This window comes from Podarcis filfolensis (genome assembly GCF_964270895.1).
Source record: "Podarcis filfolensis genome assembly, chromosome: 1".
In the NCBI taxonomy this organism is placed as follows: Eukaryota; Metazoa; Chordata; class Lepidosauria; order Squamata; family Lacertidae; genus Podarcis; species Podarcis filfolensis.
This window is the reverse complement of record NC_139604.1, coordinates 49,424,139-49,443,733: the sequence shown is the minus strand read 5'-3', so window position 1 is coordinate 49,443,733 and position 19,595 is coordinate 49,424,139. Positions and strand designations below refer to the sequence as shown.

At 43.9% G+C, this 19,595-nt stretch overlaps 1 protein-coding gene, 1 long non-coding RNA gene and 1 pseudogene across 4 annotated transcripts in view; 2 read left to right on the top strand and 1 right to left on the bottom strand.

The window, feature by feature from the left end:
• LOC310749485 overlaps positions 1-19,595 on the top strand; it is a 465,633-nt gene that overhangs the window by 428,461 nt on the left and 17,577 nt on the right. The window contains exon 1 of one of the 2 annotated variants that reach the window (XR_014541654.1): positions 644-654. The exons of the other annotated variant lie outside the window; for it this stretch is intronic. This is a non-coding gene — a long non-coding RNA (uncharacterized lncRNA). Of the gene's footprint in view, positions 1-643; positions 655-19,595 lie in introns of those variants that run through there. 2 annotated transcript variants of the gene reach the window in all.
• TMEM169 (transmembrane protein 169) lies at positions 5,294-19,463 on the bottom strand. Its single transcript, XM_083585941.1, has 3 exons — positions 18,646-19,463; positions 12,345-12,782; positions 5,294-8,759 (listed from the first exon to the last, which is right to left on the bottom strand). Exons 2-3 carry the CDS (start codon positions 12,646-12,648, stop codon positions 8,137-8,139), a joined length of 927 nt encoding a protein of 308 aa, XP_083442067.1. The 5' UTR covers positions 12,649-12,782; positions 18,646-19,463; the 3' UTR covers positions 5,294-8,136.
• On the top strand, positions 18,725-19,447 carry LOC310749345 (annotated as a pseudogene). Its single transcript has one exon. The product of its transcript is annotated as an uncharacterized misc_RNA (transcript).

Below are 19,595 nucleotides of genomic sequence, written 5' to 3'. Positions count from 1 at the left end.
AATCATTTGAAGTTAGAGCTTAATAATTATTTCACTATTAATATACTTAATTGTATTTCACTTCAACAATTACTTTGATAAAATGCATATTTTGTAATGTGCAAATAGCTTTCGATGCCTATTAGGTCCATAAATTACTATATAGCATATATTCAACACAAAAAACAGCTACAATTTGTTGTTGACAAAGGACAGCTGGACATATAAAGGGCCTCAGTAGCTTAGGGCCTCATCAAACCTAAATCCGGCCCTGATTCTTCAACATCAACTTCATTGGTGTTGTGCAGATGCCTGATTAGCGTCTCCCAAAGCGACTACTCTATTCCCAACTTATGAATAGAAAGCGTAATACTGCTGGTCAACAAAAGAGGTTTAAAGACTCTCTCAAGGCAAATCTTTTAAAAAATATACAGTGGTACCTCGCAAGACGAATGCCTCGTAAGACGAAAAACTCGCAAGACGAAAGAGTTTTTCGTTTTTTGAGTTGCTTCGCAAGATGAATTTCCCTATGGGCTTGCTTCGCAAGACGAAAACGTCTTGCGAGTTTGTTTCCTTTTTCTTAAAACCGTTAATACCCAAGGAATCCGTGCTTCGCAAGACGAAAAATTCGCAAGACGAAAAAACTCGCAGAACGAATTAATTTCGTCTTGCGAGGTACCACTATAGTATAAACATGGACAACTGGGAAACACTGGCCTGCGAGCTCTCCAATTGGAGAACAGCCTTTACCAAAGGGGTCATGGGTTCTGAAGACGCTCAAACTCAGGATGAAAGGGAGAAACGCTCTAAGAGGAAAGCACGCTTGGCAAACCCTCACCGTAATCAGCTTCCACCCAGAAACCTATGTCCCCAATGGGGAAGGACGTGTGACTCCAGAATTGGCCTCTACAGTCACGGACTCACAGTGAAAACCGTGTTCATGGAAAACAATCTTACTTGGCTACGAGTGATCGCCAAAGATGAAGATAAGAAGGAGAGAGGAAGGAGTAAAAAGATGTGTTGACACAAAAGAGGATGTTCATGCTGCAGTTCTAATGAACACTTCCTGGGAGTGAGTCTCCTGGAAGCCAACGGCTCTCTCTTCGGAGCAGACATGTATAGGGTTGCACTGTTCATATCATAAGCCTAAAAGAGGGCAATGAAGATTGGGTGCCACCTTTTAAAAAGGAGAATCTTTTCACCCCACTCCACAGCAGTAGGTTCAAGCTTCCTTAAGGATGCAGTCCTGTACTCCCACTTACCTGAGGGTGAGGCTCAGCTCCATGAGGCTTCTGAGTAGACATGTGTAGGAGTACAATAACCAATCTCAAAGCATATGGGAGAATGGGATGCTGAGAAGAGCGCAGAGAGAAGAAACATTGTCGTGCATCTGCAGCAGGACAACTGGATGCCTTCACCTGCCCCAGCTGCAACAAAACATGTCTCTCCTGTATCGGTCTCTGCAGCTGTTACTCAACAATTTGACTTCACCCCCAAAGGCACACTCCTCCATCAGCTCCTGAGATGGATAGGTGCCAACCATTTGTTTTAAAACTACTGGTTTTACTTAGATTTTATGTCCATTTGTTTTTAAAGATTTTATCAGTATCTTTTATGAATATTTTATATTGTTTTATGTAAGCCACTTAGAGGTTTGGGTTGATTAAGTGGAATGTAACTTTTGTTAAAATATGGGAGTTCATTTGGAAACAGAGGTATTGTTCACCGACTTTTAAAAAAACTAAATGTCTGTGTATAGTATCTGCTAGATTAAATTGCAGTTTCCTTTTGCAGAGTATGGCATCCTGTTAAATATATGCAATTTTAATTGAGGGAGGAAATCTGATAACCCAAGAGGGAATCTTATTCATTTCCCATCATTCCTTAAAGAAGATGCCCTTGGTATCCTAAATGAACTTGAACAAGTTCCACCCTGGGCTGAAGCAGTGATTCAGGCAAAACTGCCCAAGGCTAAACTTAATTTGGCCACTTTACAAGAGAATGAAAAGAATAGGCCTCCAGTTGCATCCAAAGAAAGGGCACATTATCTCAAACAGCCGCAGCTGTAATGCTGCAGGACACTGTGGTCCAGATCAGTGTGAATGGATTCTGTGTACAGTTAAATAGACCACTTTCAATTTTCTCCATGATGGGATCCTTGTGTAGGCTGTCTGAAGTTCAAATGGAAAATACACAAAGCAGCAGGTGATGTGAACAATTTTGGACAAGTCCCTCACCATTTGCTATGTGTTTGGAACAACCAGACTCTTAAGGAATAGGAGTGGGTGGTGGGTGGGGGAAAGCTTCAATCATTTTGCAAGAAATTGGCAGGTGGTCTATACAGAGGTTTCCAAAACACCTGGGGTTTTGAAAAAGTATCTGTTGAAATATGGTTTTTTAAGGTCTTACACCCCAGCATGAGATAGATCTGCTGGCTACAGAATTGCCTTATCTGTAGCAGCTTTCCTTAAACACTTATTATGCACTGTACTCTATGCTACCACCTGCAGCTCGCCATGACTGTCTAGCAGTTATGGATGATTCCCTGCAGAGGTGCATGTAAGTGCACAATTTACTTCCTCTATTTGAGCACACATACCTGGAGAAGAATCCCCTGCCTACCCATTTCATGAATGTGTATAAATAAACCATGTGCCCATGGTCTGAAATTGAAACAGAACTTCTATACAGGTGGTTAATGTTTCTGTTCACCCTGTGGAATAAACTGCATATTTAGTTCTGCATCAGTATGGTTTTCAAACTGAGAGCCAGTGTGGTGTAGTGGTTAAGAGCAGTGGACTCGTAATCTGGGGAACTAGGTTCGCTTCCCTGCTCCTCCATATGCAGCTGCTGGGTGACCTTGGGCTAGTCACACTTCTTTGAGGTCTCTCAGCCCCACTCACCTCACAGAGTGTTTGTTGTGGGGGAGGAAGGGAAAGGAGATTGTGAGCCGCTTTGAGACTCCTTTGGGTAGTGATAAAGCGGGATATCAAATCCAAACTCTTCTTCTTCAAAATGATAGCTGGGGAAGTTTTCATATTACAGTGGTACCTCAGGTTACATACGCTTCAGGTTACATACACTTCAGGTTACAGACTCCGCTAACCCAGAAATAGTGCTTCAGGTTAAGAACAGACCTCCAGAACGAATTAAGTACTTAACCTGAGGTACCACTGTACCAGAGTTTAGGCATCCCTTATGCACACTACAAAATGCTAATGCATTTCTACAACCTTCTTGTTAAACTATTTAAAAATCCATCCACAATATTTTGTTTAACCAGCCAGCCCATTTGCACAAATCCAGGTGCTACAAGGCAACTTGCCCCCAAATAATTCTTGCTTACCTTAGGCCATGATCTAACTGCGTATCTGCACGCATTTCAGAAAATCCATCACCAGCTAATTAAACTTTAGAACACAATAACTGATTCAAATATTTTAATCAGATTAAAACTTTCTAAAAATGAAGCAGGCAAACTCTCAGGAATAACTGCTTCTGTTTGCAAAAGACTGAGATCTGTCCGGCTTGTTACAATTTGGATTGTTGCTGCAGTGCAACAGACAGAATACAGCAGATACCAAATAAAGAGTAAAACCACAAACATTTACTTATTGTGCTACCATTACCACAATGCGCTGTGCGGCAAACTGGCTATCTGTTTTGTCATGTTTTGAGGCGAGGATATATAATTTACTTATTAAGTCTATATGCCACCCTTCATCAGAGGATCACAGGGCAGTTTATAAAGACAGAAACGCAAACAATTCATAGGAAACATTTCCCCACGGTAAGAAATGTTTTGACAGTGAAGCAGACTCATGGGTGGCGAGTTTTGGACATGGGCATCTGCAGGAATCTTTTGGGATGGGGAGACAAAGCAAAATACTGGAAGTGGGAAGCAGGCTAGTTCCCCATGAAATGAAAGCAGTGCCCATGTGCTTTGCCACATTATCTCAGGTTCTACAAATGCTAGAAATGTAGGGTGGTATTCAATTAACTCATAGGTAGGCAAACTGTAGCCTGGGGCCAATCACCTTCTCAATCTGGCCCGTGGACGGTCTGGGAATCAGCATGTTTTTACACGAGTAGAATGTGTCCTTTTATTTAAAATGCATCTCCAGGTTATTTATGGGGCATAGGAGTTCGTTCATTTCCCCCCCCCCCTTCAAAATATAGTCCGGCCCCCCACAAGGTCTGAGGGACAGTGGACTGGCCCTCTGCTGAAAAAGTTTGCTGACCCCTGAACTAACTCCTCATGCATGTGAAATTATGTCTGTTTTTGTAATGGGACTTCCCTCCCCACTCTCATGGAAGCAGATCTGCTCAAATGCACCAGCCACACTGCACACTGCAGCTACATGGCACCCTCCCCCAAACAGCCAGTGTCAACATTAGTGTGGTACCGAACAAACCTGAATTATAACTTAAGTTTACAGATTACAGAAGTGACTATGGATGCCACCAGATTCTCATTCACACACAGGAATTTGTACATACCGTACCTGGCAGGCATCACTGACACATGCTTCCTGGTTGGGCCCAGTATCTTGGGGTGGCTAATCTAACCTGTGGTCTTCCAGATGTTGTTGGACTCCAACTCCCATCAGCCCTAGTCAGCATTCCCAGTGGTGAAGGATGTTGAGAGTTGTAGTCAACCAACACCTGGAGGTCCGTAAGTGCTTTTCCTTAATTGATATTATGGTCAGGCCATGAAGAACCAAGAAACTGCTTGGGGATGGAGCTATGCTTGAGCCTTGAGAGACAGAGAACATTTTATTTCCTGATTTACTGCAAGGCATCAGTACACAAACCAGAAGGATCCCAGGTCTCAAATAATATGTGCAATTGAGAATGAGGGAGGGGGAGAGGTCACAAGGGCAGATATTTGCCTAGCATTTTCCTAACTTTTGGGGGGGGGGGAATCCCATGGTTTAACAAAGGCTTTTTATCACAAACATTGAAAGAGCTTTTTATTTTAATCTTATGAAAGACAAATTTGTCTTCTTATACAAATTGGCTGAAACCCTGTTAAAATCATCTGATGAACTGTACTAGGACAGTAACAATGATAAATCTTCTGTGTTTGGTTTCTCGTATTTCCTGATGTTCCAAAACACATGTAAGAAATGCCACCAACTTCAGCAGAACATTAATCTGTAATAACAATGGATTAGGTTTTAAAGAAAGGAGATCAAGAAGGTCTATGTCTCACTGCAGAACGGCTTATGGGAAAGTTGGCGAGAGGGGGAGTGAAAGAATCTCAAGAAAGAAGGTAGAAGAAAAAGGTAAAGAAGAAATGATAACTACAGTATCACCATCCATAGCACTTTTAATATAAGTCAAGATAGGAAAGGGGAAAGGGTACACGTTTGAGGCCAAAGATCAAGGCGGGACAGAAATATATAAATAAATATTAGGAAAAAGGTATTTAACTCTCCCAATACAAACATGGGAGTAACTAGACACATTCAGCTAGGAAGCCTCTTTGGGGAAGTCCAGCAAGTTAACAGTGGGCACATACAGATGTATCATTAAAGCAGGAGCCACCACAGAATTTACCCTGACTTCAGCCACACTTTAAATCAGAGGTGGGCAGCCTTCGACCTTGCATGATCTATTTTCGTTTTTACTAGAACCTCAAGATGCACCAACCAGAGCCAAGTGTGAGAGTGAACGTACAAGGAGAATTAATTGTACTTCTCAGCACATACCCAATCAAGGCATTGTGATTAATGTAAGAGAACTCAGCTCACAAGCCTTTCACACTAAAATCCAGTCCTGGTTTTCCAAAGGTTTCCCTTTCTGTGGCCTAATTTGCCAGGGTGGGTGGTACAGGGAACTATTGCAACTTATCTAGAGCTCCACCAGTAGATCCTGAGATACATTCTGCCCACTTCTAATATAAAATGATGGATGCACATATCAATGACTAAAACACAGATTTAGTCATCAGTCTTGCACCTCCTCCTGCCATGTCTTGGGCAGCCTGTTGACCTGTTAAAGAATTATTTATTAAAACTTCATACACATTTGTGATTTTAAGTGTTCCTGGTCACCTTTTTTTTTTTTAAAGGTCTTTTTGAAGTTGCAAAACTGCTCTGGACAGGGGAGGAATGGATAGGTACTGTCACTGGTATCAGCCAGTCAGTGCTGTGCGCAGACACCCTATGATACAAAATTGCAGAATTGTCGCCCCCCCCCCCCCGCCCCAGGTTGATCTGGAAAGAAAACAAGTTTATTTTAACAGAATGTGACAAACATACTTTCCAAAAGGCACCACTCCTCAAATAGTGTTATATCTGAACACACCCAATGGCACACAATCAGCATACATTGTGAGTGGAGGAAGGAAATTACATTGTGCTTTTCAACTACAGCATGGCTTTTAATAAAGTTAGTAAGCTTTACAGACACTTTGCAGCATTAGGCGACTAAAGCTTGTGATAAGAGAAGAATCTACAGCTCAGAAAGGCGTACCAAAGGCAAATACAAATAGCACCAGCACTTGGGCTCAACCTTGCTTATCCCACAGGGGTCAACAGATCAGGCTTCCCCAACCTGGTGGTCTCCAAATGCTCTGGACTCCAGCAACCATATCGGCTGCGACTGATGAAAGTGAAGAGCCCAACAACATCTGGATGGCACCTGGGTTGGGGAAAACTGCAGTAGACTAAGGAGCAAGAAAGCCCAATAATGCATAGTAGAAAACAGAACATTTATGTAGGTGCTGTGTAATTACCAGCCCCAAATACCACAGTATTTGCCCTACACAAACATTAAGAAAGAGCACTCTATTGTAACATTTATGATATCAATTCCCTCTCCCCCATTATATAATCTGTGCAATCAATAAGGCTTGTGCTAATTACTTACACAAACATACAACTTGATTTACACGTGCCTCTTTTCTGTACAGGTTCCCCACCCCCACCCCACCCCACCCCATTATATTATATTAAGGAAAACTTCTAATTCAGCTTGTCTAAACTAGACACTAGATTTAACACCTTTTAACAAACATTACATAGATTTAAAATTTGTGGTGACTAAATGGGGGGGGGGGAACGACAGACCACTGAAAAACTCTTTGTGGGTCGGGTAAAATAAGGGAAGGACTGATAGAGCTTGGAAGGTTCAGGTTCCTCGCTTCTTTCCCTGGAGACCGTTCTTGGGACTCTAGTTTTTAAGACAGTGTCCTACAGCATCAACTATGCTTAGTTGTCCCTGGGCCCTGTCTTAATGCAACATGCTTCGTGCATTTCAGATCGCAGTCATTACCCATAGCACTTATTAGCTCCTGCTTTTCACACAAGGAAGGCAGGCATCAAGTGGAAGATTGCACCTGCGTCTTCACACTGGAAGATCCAGTTTGCAAAATAAAAATGTTTGGGGGCAAATTTTATTATTTCCCCACCCCTCCCAACCAAGCAGCACCCCCTGCCAAACAACAGACTTTTTGTCACTAAACTGTGCGCTTTAATAAAACACAACAGAGAGCACTGATCAGATCAGCAATATTAGTAGCCAGTCATGAATGGTCATCTTATAAAGAATGGGAGATTCTTCACCCAGAACATTGGCACTTCATATTCGCTTGAGAATCTAAATGCCAGTGTGTACAATCAGTAGACTTGAGTGGCAAAGCTGTACCTGGGCTGAACCATATCAAGCAGTGGATAGGGAATGAGGGTTGGATGTTATCGCACAAAAAAAACAAATTCCTACACACACAGGAGAGACATGTCAGAAGAGTTTACTCTTCTCAATTATGTGCTGCTTTTGAATGTACAGGAAGACATTTATTGTATTCAAACAGGCTACCCTTCATCTGTAGCCTGGAGTGGTGTAAACTGGGTCTGGGTAGGTCAGACATAATAGGAAATCAAAAACACAGCTAGGCTGGAACTTTCCTTGAACACTTTAGCTTTTCACAAGAAGATGATTTTTGATGGGGGCAGGGTGGGGAATGTATTAAAACTTGTAATCACCCCTTGGTTTTGAAGTGGTACCATCTAGGAACGACTGTCCCCCTTTTCCCCCCCATGCCCCACCCCAAATGTTTGAATTGGCTTTATTCCCTGTACGTGCATGCCTCCCGAAGTACATTTGCAATGCAAGTGAACATGGAAAGTTAGAGACACTTAAGGCAAAGGCTCAGACAGCTGAGATCTCTTCACCTTGGGCTGAGCCTTTGGCTGACAAGCTCCCGGAGACATTGTCAGAATCTAGTAGCTCAACAATGCTGTATGGGGAACAGTCTTCCAGGCCCATCTTGCTACACAGCCAGCCACAGAATCCTTTCTCCATATCCCTCACGGCATGCCACCAATCCCCAAAGGCCCACGAGATCTGTGTCACTGCTGTGTAGAGGCCCAAAGAGAAGGACACCACCATGATGATGATGGGATAGAAGATAATTAGGAAAGGGCAGAAGGTGATCTTGTGCCAGAAGGTCCTCTCTTCGTTGTAGACCAGGAAGACATTGTACCAAGCAATGGTGCCATAGTAAAAGGACACCACAAAGGACATGATGAAGATGACGGGGAGACAGGTGAGGCTCCAGAGAAGGACATGGGGGCCTTTAGAAAGCCCAACCTCACAAGCTTTTTTCCCTTCAGGGATATCCGTTTTGGGAGGCTCTTTCGACCTGGCCAGTTCTTGCAGCTCCTTGTCAGTGAGTGTAACATGAATGTCCACCATTTGGCCTTTCTTCTTTCCTCTTGTGATGGTGCCAGTTAAAGTAACGTATCTGCTATCTAATGGAATGGCCCAAGAACCTAGGAAGAAAGAGAAACTAAATCAGTTCAAGACAGAAAACTAAAGCAGAACTTAATGGCATTTTCAGCAGTGTTGTAAGAGTATTTTGGAAAACTGCAAAGAATTAAAACTGTCTGAGGCATTTCAGTTTGGTTTTACCAAAGCTTCTGATTTTACAAACACAACCCTAAAAGATGCAATGTTGTTAGCTCTGCACACAGCATATAAACGGTACATAGGTTAATCTTTTAGGGTTGTGCAGGTTCAAGGAATCCTATCTCGGCACAGGGGAAAACTAGGTAATTTGCTCCAGCTATTTCACACTTATTCGGCAAGATGCTCATTTCAAGAGCTCTCTCAACAACACATTTCAAGCAACTGAACCATATAGCATGCCTTAAGGCAAAATAAAACAATGTGGGGGCAGTTGACAAATTGCTAACCAATTCTTTCTCTGCACCAAATAGTGACACAGTATAAAAAGCTGCCTTCAGCATCTTAGGAAGGATGGGATAAACATTGAAATGACACAACAGCTCAGTGATAGGAGCACCTGCCTAGCAGGTAGAAAGCCCCAGGTACAATCCCCAACATCTTCAGGTAGGTCTGGGAGAGACCCCCTGACTGGAACTCTGGAGAGCCTCTGCTAGGCAGTACTGAGTTAGATATAGACCAATGGTCCAACTCCATATAAGGCAGCTTCCTATGTTCCTGTGCAGAATTCCTAACTGACCTGGGAAAACCAGTCGTGTCCTGCACTGCCCTTATGTCTTTAATGAGCCAGTGTGGAGTAGTGCTTAGAGGTCAAACAAGGACTTGGGAGACCAGGGTTCAAATCTCCACTCAGCCATGAAGCTCAATGGGTGACCTCGGGCTAGTCACCACCCCTTAGCCTAACCTACCTAACAGGGATATTCTGAGGATTAAATGAGGAAAGGGAGAAACAAAATACATCACCTTGTGAGGAAATCAGAAGCTATGCTTCCATTTAAAATTAACTACTACATCCTAATACTAAACTGTGGCTTACTCAACTATGGTTTCTTGAAATAGCCCAGCTTCTTAAATTATGATTTTAAGTTGGCTTGTTTCAACAAACCATAGTAGAGATTAACCATGGTTTTGTTAAGTTTGGATGGCACAGCAAGGTTTCTCGTGGTTACCATTCGCTCACGTGCTGGTGAAATAGCAGATGGAAAAAACATGCTAGTTAAAGATCAGAAAGCAGAAGAATAAAATGACAGTTTTCATAATGGAGGGATGTAGACAGTGGGGAACCAGTACAATTTAGCATTTATAAATTATCAGGTGTGGGGGAGAACCAAGTTTGTGAATGACACCAACATATTCAAGATGATGAAATTTAAAGCAGATGGGGGAAAGGTCCAAGTTGATCTCTCAAAACCATGTGAATGGGCAAGAAAATCAGATTTTTTAAAAGTTATGCAAACAGACCAATAAAATAAAGTTTTTTAACTGTTTATGTCTATCCAGAAAACTATGCATTAGGCTTGTTGTGAACAGTTTGCTGAAAACTGTCAACTCAGTATGCCGTGGCAGTGAAAACGGCAGAATTATTAGGAAAGGGATTTAAAACATTAAGTAGCACAATGTCTTACATCAGGGATGAGGAACCCATGATCCTCTAGATATTGTTGGACTACAACTCCCATCAGCCTCAGCCAGTATGGCTAATTGTCTGGCACAAACAGAGTTGTAGTCCAACAACTGAAGAACCACAGCTTCCCCATTCCTGCGCTATATACTGTATATGGAATACTAGTACTAGTCGGGTTCCCTAATATCACAGAGGATTTCTATTAATGGTAAAAATATAGGTAATGGTACAGAAAAGCACCATCAAAGCAATTGGGGCTCCTTTGTGAGGAGAACCAGTGTTTGATTATTATTATTTTGTTTAGAAAAAAGATTACTAATGGGAGATATTTAAGGTTTATAAACAGTCCTCAGGGAGTGGGACTGTAAATTCTGAGTCATTTTGCTCCAGGGAGGTCTGTGAATTCTCAGTCACTTCGCTAATTTAGTTATTTGTAATCCAATTAACATAATATGCTCCAGCTATCTGCTCTTTATGCTTATTTTGTATTTTTGCTCTGAATGTTTATACCTGATGAAGAATGTGTAGTTCAAAAGCACACAGTCATGAATTTAAATATATGATATTTACTCACAGGTAAGGCCCCCTGTGTTCCATAGGATTATCTCCCATGCTAGTGTGCATAAGGCTGAATGTTAGTACAAAAGTAATAATTAATAAATCACACCCACACACAATAATGTGACATTGAGTGTGTCATTAACAAGGGTTTTAGGTGCACGCAACGCTACGTATGATCAGGCTGAAAACTTCCTGGTTTTATTTTCCCCATATTTCTCATCAAATAATGATGCACCTCTACATTGTCACAACTAAGAATTACGTTTTTCCAGACACCAAAAGCAGAAAAAACCTCTGGATTTATTGCACAAATGTTGGAGACACCAAAGGCCAAGAAATAACTCATCATTTGAGAACTGCTTCTGTTAGGGCAAGAATAAATGGAGAAAGTTTAGTGAATGTGTGGGATTAATGATTGTTTGGCTATTTCACCTAAATGGCGGAAGACAAAGACCAGGGATAGAATCTGTGGTGGTGAGAATGGTGTGGATGTATCTCCTTAAAAAGATGGGAAGCAGAGTTAATGGACAGCTTGAAAAGCTGGGACTAGAGTGTAGTGTAGGTGTAGCAGTTGAGAATGTTGGACTAGGACCAGGGAGACTGGGGTTCAAAGCCTCATGCAACCATCAAGCTCACTGGGCCAGTCACTGTCTTTCAGCCTACCCCACAGGGTTGTTATGAGGATTAAAAAGGGAAGGGAGGAGCTCCTTGGAAGAAAAGTAAGAAAGAAATGTAATGTTATTATTTTTTATAGCTCAATGGCTATTTTGAATATGCTTGAAAGCCAAGACTCTATTTATTTATTTTTGAGACTTTGTTTTAATTGCTCCAGGAACCCTGAAAGCTCAACAGACCTGTGAGTGGGAACCTGCTTCTCTGAGAATACCATACACTGGGACAAACACAGGAGGGTGAGGTTGGGGGTCTTAGAAACTAACCTAATGACCTTTGATCTAATGGGTTCAGCTCAACGGTTAACATCACCCACTTATAACTTCAAGATGAAAACTCAGCAATATAAAGTGAAGACTTGCGCACCTAGGATTTTCGAGATTAACAAGGCAAGTCCAGCAGTAGCGACTATGCATTGCCAGAACTCTGCTCTCTACATGACCAACTGCTCTCAAGGTTGGCCACCTGGGTCATATGCTTCAGTATGAACGGACAGGGATCATGTTTAGACCTTGTTATTGAATAAAGAACCGACTGCAAGATATAGCTGTGTTTGGACTTTGACTACCCTCTGCAAGCTATTAAAAGCGTAGCTGATCACCCACTAAAACTCAGCAGCTAATGGGTCGAAGGCACAAACTGTGTGTAACACTTCCCATTGTGAAAGAAGCCACAGAAGCCCCTTTCCTCGCACTCTGATAAGGCAGCAAAGCGTGCCTGATGAATCACAGACCACTTGGTCTCGGGCATTTACCATCGGCAGAGTGTCCCAAGAACTTGGAACCTTCCTCTGAGCTTCTCTCGCCCCCATCCTCCTCCACCTGTTCTTCATCCACCTTGTTCTCGTTCCCCGATCGGTAGACGATGATCGATTCTGGGCGGGACTCCTTCTTCCTCTTCTTCCGTCTCTCGGTGGTGGCTTCTCCATCGAAGGTCACTGCAGTAGCTACAGCCCTGCGCAAGGAGTTGCAGTGAGGGCTCTGTGCCCCACCCTTACCCTCCCTTAAGGCAGGCTCCTCCGCCACCCCACTGCTACTCTGGAGGCTCTCGCTGGGCATCTTGGTGAGGGAAACAAAAGAAGTCAGCTTCTTCGGTACCTATGAGCTGTCAACACTGATATGTAGGAGTCGGTGCTCCACCTAACAGCAGCAACCATTTCACGGCACAGAACGAACACATTCCACGCCTAAGCCTAAAAATGGGAGAAAAGGGAAGTAGCAATCAGTGTACATATAAATCCAATCCATTTATTAAAAGAGGAGTGAGGAGGCTGTGGTCATGCAGATGTTGATGGCTTATAACTCCCACTATCTCAAATGGATGCGGCTGATGGGAGCTGAAGTTCAGCAACATCTGGGGTACCACAGATTCTGCATCCCTGTATCAATCTGGAAGCAGCATCTTAACTCTCAGAAGAAATTCTGAAACATTCCTGTTTATTTTATATGCACCCCTTTATGAAGATATGAATCAGTGTCATACAAATGAATGAGAATTAAAGCACAGCAACAGATGGGAAGGAAAGAAGAAGAATGGGAATATTGATAGTATTGATAAAGACTGCAGAGCCAGCAGTTGGTTAGCAGGGAGTAGCTGACTTGTTACTAACAGCCCAGAGCAGGCATGTCCAAAGTCTGTTTCGGGGGCCTAATCCCAATTTTGGTGTAAACTTCAATCCTAAAAAAAGCTCAACAACTTCAGTAGGCTCTCATACATGTTCACTTCATCAAATATGGCCCTCTTTCAAAAAAGTTTGGGTACTCCTGGCCTAGAGGGTGTTTGCTGGGAAAACACAAAGAACTTTTAGAGGTAGTGAAATCAACTGTTATTGTGCATAATTTTGCTGCTGTGCCTTCAGGGATTCCTGCTGAAGCTGTTGAGCTTTTGGAAGTTTTTGCCATTTGATAACAGGGCTTTTTATTGTACAAAGTAAAGGGAGATGTGGATAGCTTTAGTCAACACTGACGGCAATGTATTGCAATGTTCTTAGGCTGGCAGGGCAGAAGGTAATTAGCATTTCTTATTTACAAGAAAGACAAATTATAAACATGTTTGAACAAACACAGTGAACACGTTACAGTGGATATGCTGTTGCTGCCCATAATATCATTAGGGCACTTTTCATTTAGAAAGTAGCAATTAAGTTATTCTGCAGATGAATGATCATGACTTAAACCAAGATCTCAATTTACCACCAATTAAGGTTCAGCAACTGGGGAAATATCCTCAGAAATAGATACACTACCCAAAGAGACATTATAATTGTTATTAATTTTCATTTATCTTCTCATGAAGCATCACAAAACAGTTTCACAATACAATAAAAACACATATTGCATGCATAAATCACAGAATCGCACTGTTGGAAGGGATCCCAAGGGTCATCTAGTCCAACCCCCTGCAATGCAGGAATCTCAGCTAAAGCATCCATTGCAGAGGGCCATCCGACCTCTACTTAAAAACCTCCAAGAAAGCAGATACTATTGCATATTCATAAACACATTTTCAAATCCAATACACGTACCAACCGAGATAAAAATATTGAAAGCTTGTTGAAAGAGGAAAACTCTTTAACAGGCTCTTAAAAAAGATGTCTGGTGTGGATTGGGAGTGAGTAGTAGGGTAGGTGCCATCACGTTAAAGCTCAATTTGTGTTGAATGGATGTCCCTGATAAGACAATATCTTCAGGGTACTCTTAGTGAATGCAGTGAATATACAGTATTTAGGTATCCTGGTCTCAAGCAGATTAGGGCTTTCCACACAAGTACCAGCACCTTCATCTTAGCCTAGTGGCTAATTGCTTGCCAGTGTAATTCTTTCCACACCAGCATAATACAATGGTGAAATTCTATCCCAGTGATATTAGTCTCATCATATTTATATCTCCCCAAACTAGCAGGCTACCAATAATGGCTCAAATGCCAAGGAAGGTCTTGAGGATGACTCAAAACTGTATTGTGGACAAATTTATGGATCACCACAGGAAGGTGTTTACTAAATTCAGGCAAAGGACTCAAAATCAGTGATAACTCTCAACTTCCAAATAACAGAGCCAGTTTCTTAAGAGTCAGAACTTGAGCTGGGCCAAATCACTGTGTCTTCTATCCCAGAGGGTTGTTGTGAAGCTGAAACACCACTCGAGAGTTGTGTTGAGTTGTGTTGAGTTACAAATTGTCTGTTGCTGGGCGAAATCAAGAAGAATATATAAATATTAATTTAAATATATAAATATATATCAAGAAGAATATATGCCAGTGTGGTGTAATGGTTAGAGTGTTGGACTAGGACCTGGGAGAGCAGGGTTTGAATCTCCACTCAGCAATGAAGCTCACTGGGTGACCTTGGGCTAGTCACCATCTCTTAGCCTAATTACCTCACAGGGTTGTTCTGAAGATGAAATGGAGAAAAGAACCATGTACACAACCTTGAGATCCTTAGAAGATAAAGGTGGTATATAAATAAATAAATACAAGTAATAAAACATTGATGGATAACAGTTTGTTGCATTCATATTCTCTTTTAAGAAGGCCTGAATCTGTAGGAACTTATAAAGGTTGCAGACTTATTTGCAGTTCAGTCTTATGCAGTTAGGTTGTGGCCCATCCCATTACACAAATTTAGGTACAGTCATACCTTGTGTTACGTTGGGTTCATGTTGCGTCTTTTCAGCTTGCAAACCTGGCAAACCCAGAAGTGTATACTTCCGGGATTCGCCCCGCGCATATGCGCAGAAGCACTCTATCTCACTCCATGTTTGCGCAGAAGTGCTGCTCTAGTTGTGGACTTTTAGGGGTGCAAACGGCACCCCAGAACAGATCGTGTCCACAACTAGAGGTACCACTTTCTCTGTCAGCAATTATGAGTATTCCCAACCCACAACCACTTGAAAATTGCTGCATTTTTTGGAACCACTGATCTAAATACTGTATTCTGAATATTGAAAGAAATAAAGTACAGTGGTACCTCAGGTTACAGACGCTTCAGGTTACAGACTCCACTAACCCAGAAATAGTACCTCCGGTTAAGAACTTTGCTTCAGGATGAGAACAGAAATTGTGCAGCGTTGGCATGAGGCCCCATTAGCTAAAGTGGTACTTCGGGTTAAGAACAGTTTCAGGTTAAGAACGGACCTCCAGAACGAATTAAGTTCTTAACCCAAGGTACCACTGTAAACAAAAACATCCATAGCATTAAAAATCAGCAGGAGCATTTTAATGCTATGGATGTGTCTGTAAGTGTTGAACAAAGTTCTCTGATTTGTCATCTTGAGGATTCATCATTCATCCTGCTGCTGCCCACATATCAACTCTCCACTCTTTTCAAGTGCCTTCTCAGTCTTGCTTTATTCCTCCGAGGAAGGAAAAATCTCCAAACCCTCATCATTTCTGGTCAGTCTCGCCCACCTTCTAAGCAGACAGCCAGGTTCCAAGAATGATGGAGCACCTGCTGCACCCACCCTTTTTCACATGCGCACCCACCTTTCTTCACACACATGTAGCTATGTTGCTCCTCAGGGCTGCCACCACAAATCACTTAAATGGAGCTCACAGAGCACACTTTGGGGACCCAAACCTGACACAGAGTCCACAAATTGGAGGTGCAGACAAATCTTTCTGAGGAGCTTACAGTACAAGATGCTTATATGGGACTGACTCTCAAGGAAGTGTGCATAGAACTGTAGACTTAATAAATTATATGAGTTCTAATAACTTTAAATCAATTAAATCTTAATAAGTATGTAGACAAAACACACACACACACACACCCCAAAACCATTTTTTTTAATAGAAGAAACTTGTGCACACATATGGTACTGAGTCTAAGCTTTTTTCGAAGGCTTTTTCGGTGACAAATCTCACTGGGATGGAGTATTGGCCCTTGTTTTATTTTGCTACCCAGGGCAGCTATTTTGTGCTGATACCCATGACACTTTTATCAATATATGAGTACTGGCACTTCATTTTATTTTATTTTGTCAAAAGAGCACTGCTTATGTCCATTGCCCTACTCTGGATTTACACCTGGAGCAGCACTGGGCTCAAAGGATCATGGGCTCTTCTTTCAGATCTCCCTTATCTTCCAGGACTGGCTCAAAAACATACCTTGGCAGTGGTGGAGGAAGGGGCTGTGATAGGGGTGGTCTGCCCCAGGTCTCACCACTGAGGGGGGTGACAAAATGCTGGGCGGCACTCACCGCAGGGCCTGCAGCGCGTCCATGCCACACATCTCTCTTGGAAGAGATGCAGTGGTTTGGGCGTGCACAGGCTCTGTGCTGCCCAAACGGTCTGTCCACTGCCTCCCCCTCAGCTGTAGGGTGGCTGGGTGGGAGGAGGCAGGCAGACTCCTTGGAGGCCCCGCAGAGCGTTCTGCCCTGGCTGGCCCCGCCCCCACAGGTGGCTGGCCCCGCCCCTGGGCGCTGCCCCAGGTGCCTGATCAGCTTGCCCCACCGCTGTACCTTGGTGAAGGAACTGAAAGGTTGCTCATGGTTTGACAACAAGAAGAATTCCTAGGGCAGTGGTGTGAATGTCAGCTTCTTCCAACTCTGCAATTCTATGATTCTATGTTTGTATCCAGTAACTGAGAAGGATATTATTGTTGCTTCTTACAGTGGTGCTCTGGCTACTTAAAATATCTCTACGTCAAATCTGCCTAAGTACCACTAGCTGATGCATTAAGGTAAAGGGACCCCTGACTATTAGGTCCAGTAGTGGCCGACTCTGGGGTTGCGGTGCTCATCTCACTTTATTGGCTGAGGGAGCCGACGTACAGCTTCCGGGTCATGTGGCCAGCATGACTAAGCCGCTTCTGGTGAACCAGAGCAGCGCACGGAAATGCCGTTTACCTTCCTACCTATTTATCTCCTTACACTTTGACGTGCTTTCGAACTGCTAGGTGGGCAGGAGCTGGGACTGAGCAACGGGCGCTCACCCCGTCGCGGGGATTCGAACCACCAACCTTCTGATCGGCAAGTCCTAGGCTCTGTGGTTTAACCCACAGCGCCACCCGCATCCCCAGTTGATGCATTAGACGTATCTATATTCTCAATAGCTGGTGGTTAACATACTGAATACCACTGCCCAGATTCTATATAGCTTTTAAAGGGTTATTTCAAACCACAAACTTCAGGCTAGTGGGATCTACTTAATTTTTACCAGAAATCTGAGATTCACCAACGAATGTCAGGTGCAAAAGTCATGCACTTAAATAATTATAAGGCCAGGAATTGAGAGTTTTCTCAGCACCAGTCTGGAATGAACTCAGTATCCTTCTACACAAAAATCCACATGGAACAGACTTTTGAAAACTATCATCCAAGTTACAGAAGAACTGCTGGTAGAAAAACAGATTTGGGCAAGATGTCAGAAGCATCACTGTTAAAAGCTTCAAGTCCAGAAGGGCACCATAATTTGCTGCCAATTTCCTCTTACAAAGTGATCTAACAAAAGTAAATCCCATTTAATTGACACCAATTGGTTTGGGAAGGAACTTCACAGGCCAGGTGCAGGAGGGAGGGCATTCATAGCTCAGATTTCATTAATAATAATAACTCAAATGCACAAACTCTTTTGATGTGTATGCCAGATTCTGCCACAAGCAAGCTTGCTTGCAAGGGGTGTGTACGTGTGGCTCTCTGTCCTCTTCTTTATAATGTAACAAATGATTTAGTTGCCCCTATCCAGTATATATTGAGGAATCCGCTCTCCGGGAACTCACTTCCTATATGCCAGGTATGCCCTCAGATGGGATTTCTGCAACAACCCCACGTAATCCAAGGATCCCTCTGCAGTTCTGGAATAGTGAGCTCTCTTTAAAAATAGAACATCGGTCAGGAGCATCGTGGAAAAGGAATTTCACCAGAATGAGATCTTTCGACAAGCATTCCCTGCAGGGAGCCGGCACTCCTCGCGTGACAGTGCGCACCACAGCCGCCCCATTTACCGAAGTGCTTGGGAGGGTGGGGGCAGGCGCGACATCTGGCTTGCGCTTTAAGTGGAAAGGGATGAGGATGCACGATCACTTAGGGCCGACCAGTCAATCAAACCCTCGCGCTTACCTGCTCCTGCGAGATCAACGAGGCCTGCAAGAGGGGTGGGAAACTGTCTCTGCCCGGCTCCCCACCTTGGGATGATAGCATGGAAGGGGCCCCATGGAGCCTCTGGTCCTTCGCCTTCCCCACTGGCAACTGGGTGGGTGGGTGGGGTAGGATGTGTCACCGTCTCTTCTCCCACCACCCTTTACCCTGGCAAGGTGAACGCAGCCAGGCAAGGAGGAGCTCTCTTCCTCTCCCCTCGCCCCAGTGGCCCGTCTGCCCAGGAGATGGAGAGAGGCGCGGGGGGCGCCGGGCAGGTCCGCTTCAGTGACGAACGGCTGTGTCGCCGTCGGGATCCCTCCGCTTGAAGCTGCTCATCGCCGCAGTCAACGGGTCTCGGCATAGCTCGGTTGCAGCAGGCGCGACGGCTGGGGCGCTGCTGCTGCTGCTCCCTCTTTTCCCGACGGGTGAAGCCATCAACCCTCAGGCTGCGGCGCTGGGTGGGAGAGGCTCAGGATCCCATCTCTCCCACGCACCCTTCCTCTCACTGCATGCGCGCAGAGAGGCAAGCCACGATTCCCTCTCTGCGCGCCGAGGAAGAACCGGAGGAGAGGGGCAATCTCCCCCTCCCACCCTCCGTTCCTCCCTCAAGCTAAATGCAGGCAGCAGGGAAGGGGGCAGGCCTTTTGTGTTGCGAGGTAAAAAGTGGGGGGGGGGGGAGAGAAAGAAGGCCGCCGCCCCTTGCGACCCTCCTCCCTTTTCTGGCACGCATGTAATAGGAGAAAGCGCGCTCCTCTTGGCAGCCCACTGGGTTGCACTGCGATGAGGACGCCCCGCCCCGTCGGGGCTACAAAGCGGCACCAATAATAAAACAATTCTAATGCTAAGAATACTCTTGATGCTCCTGCAGCCAGCGCTTGCTTTGGTGGCTTAATTCAGGAGGAGGGGAAAAGGGGGCGGGGCGCTGGGTCATG